The sequence below is a fragment of the Dendrobium catenatum genome, unplaced genomic scaffold (genome assembly GCF_001605985.2).
Source record: "Dendrobium catenatum unplaced genomic scaffold, ASM160598v2 fragScaff_scaffold_579, whole genome shotgun sequence".
In the NCBI taxonomy this organism is placed as follows: domain Eukaryota; kingdom Viridiplantae; phylum Streptophyta; class Magnoliopsida; order Asparagales; family Orchidaceae; genus Dendrobium; species Dendrobium catenatum.
The window spans coordinates 78,140-79,431 of NW_021319041.1; the positions used below are offsets into that span (position 1 = coordinate 78,140).

General features: G+C 37.1%; 1 protein-coding gene across 1 annotated transcript in view; it reads left to right on the forward strand.

The window, feature by feature from the left end:
- LOC110100746 (CASP-like protein 5C1) overlaps window positions 1-994 on the forward strand; it is a 1,222-nt gene extending 228 nt beyond the window's left edge. Inside the window, exons 2-3 of the mRNA XM_028694844.1 lie at window positions 103-342; window positions 417-994. Of these exons, the coding sequence (XP_028550677.1) occupies window positions 103-342; window positions 417-611 (435 nt within the window). The 3' untranslated portion in view covers window positions 612-994. The remainder of the gene's footprint in view (window positions 1-102; window positions 343-416) is intronic.
- Window positions 995-1,292: the final 298 nt, after the last annotated feature.

A 1,292-nucleotide genomic window follows, 5' to 3' on the forward strand; every position in this document is an offset into this window, starting at 1 on the left:
GGGGGGGGGGTTGGCGGATCAATTCCGGACCTAATATTTTTTCCTTTACATGCCTCAGATCTTTCCTTATTTGTAATCACAAAAATTTCTTTCAAATCTTAGAAGAATATCGTCGATAAATATGGTCCAACAAAAAATCTAGTTGAAGTAAAATCTTTCCTCAGAAATCTGCGCTATCATTTTCTTATCCCATTTTCATTGCTTCACAGCTTTCTAGTGACTATCATGGGCTTGTTGATCCCATGGAGCGCGACACTTGCAATGGTTGACATATACTCTATTTTTGTTGGTTGTCATCTTCGCCTACCTGGTGTCATGGTGATTGTGGTTCTAGGAGACTGGGTACATATCCTCTTTATTTTTCTCTTTGCAAAGTAATGCAGATTTTTCAAAGATTAACAGTGTAAATTTTGCAGTCTTTATCAATACTCTCATTGGCCGCAGCTTGTGCAGCTGCTGGCGTTGTGGATTTCCTTATCCATACAAATGGCCCTTACTGCCCTCCAAAGTTTTGTGGGCGATACCAGGTTTCTGCTGCAATGGCTTTCCTCTCATGGGTTCTTACTGCTCTGTCTTTCCTCGTCAACCTATGGCTAATGGCTTCTTTGTGAGTGATCTTGTTCTAGTTTTCCGTCATCTATTTATTGAATTCATAGAATAATTTCTCGGTCTTCAAGCAGATTTCGAGACTTCGGTTTGTATATAAAATCCACTGTTGAATTCAAATTTTGTTTCTTGCGAAAGGGTTTTTTTAACAATACTGCTACTAATGAGATAAGCAAGTCAGCCTTTTAGTAAATTGGTTATTGCAGTAGAAACCGAGAGTTTTTATTCATTTTATCCTCTAAAATGTAGAGATGAGGTACAGTGCAAATAAAGATCAATATATATATGTTTGAAAGCTGCCGCATCAACTCTGATATGTTAAAAACCTGGTAATCATTCAATAGTATTTCTTTGTGGAGTCAGATGCCATTTTGTTTGGCGTTGTAAAGAACGAGCTTGTATGCGTTTTTATTTGGCTGGCTTTGTTTTGAAGTTTATACATAAATATATTTGTTTTACTTTACAAGAGTTAATGCACCAAATCACACAACCCTGACCTTATTTCTATTTCTTGCGGATGATTTTATTTGAAAGCTAACCATGTGCCAAAAAAATTTTTTAGTATCAATATTTTTTTTTGGATATAGCTCCACCTACACCAAAACACAGCTCACCTTAGCCTCTTGGTTGAGAGCCTATGCTTCCAACTAAGATGTCTTGGGTTCGAGTCTTTGTGTATGCGTTGT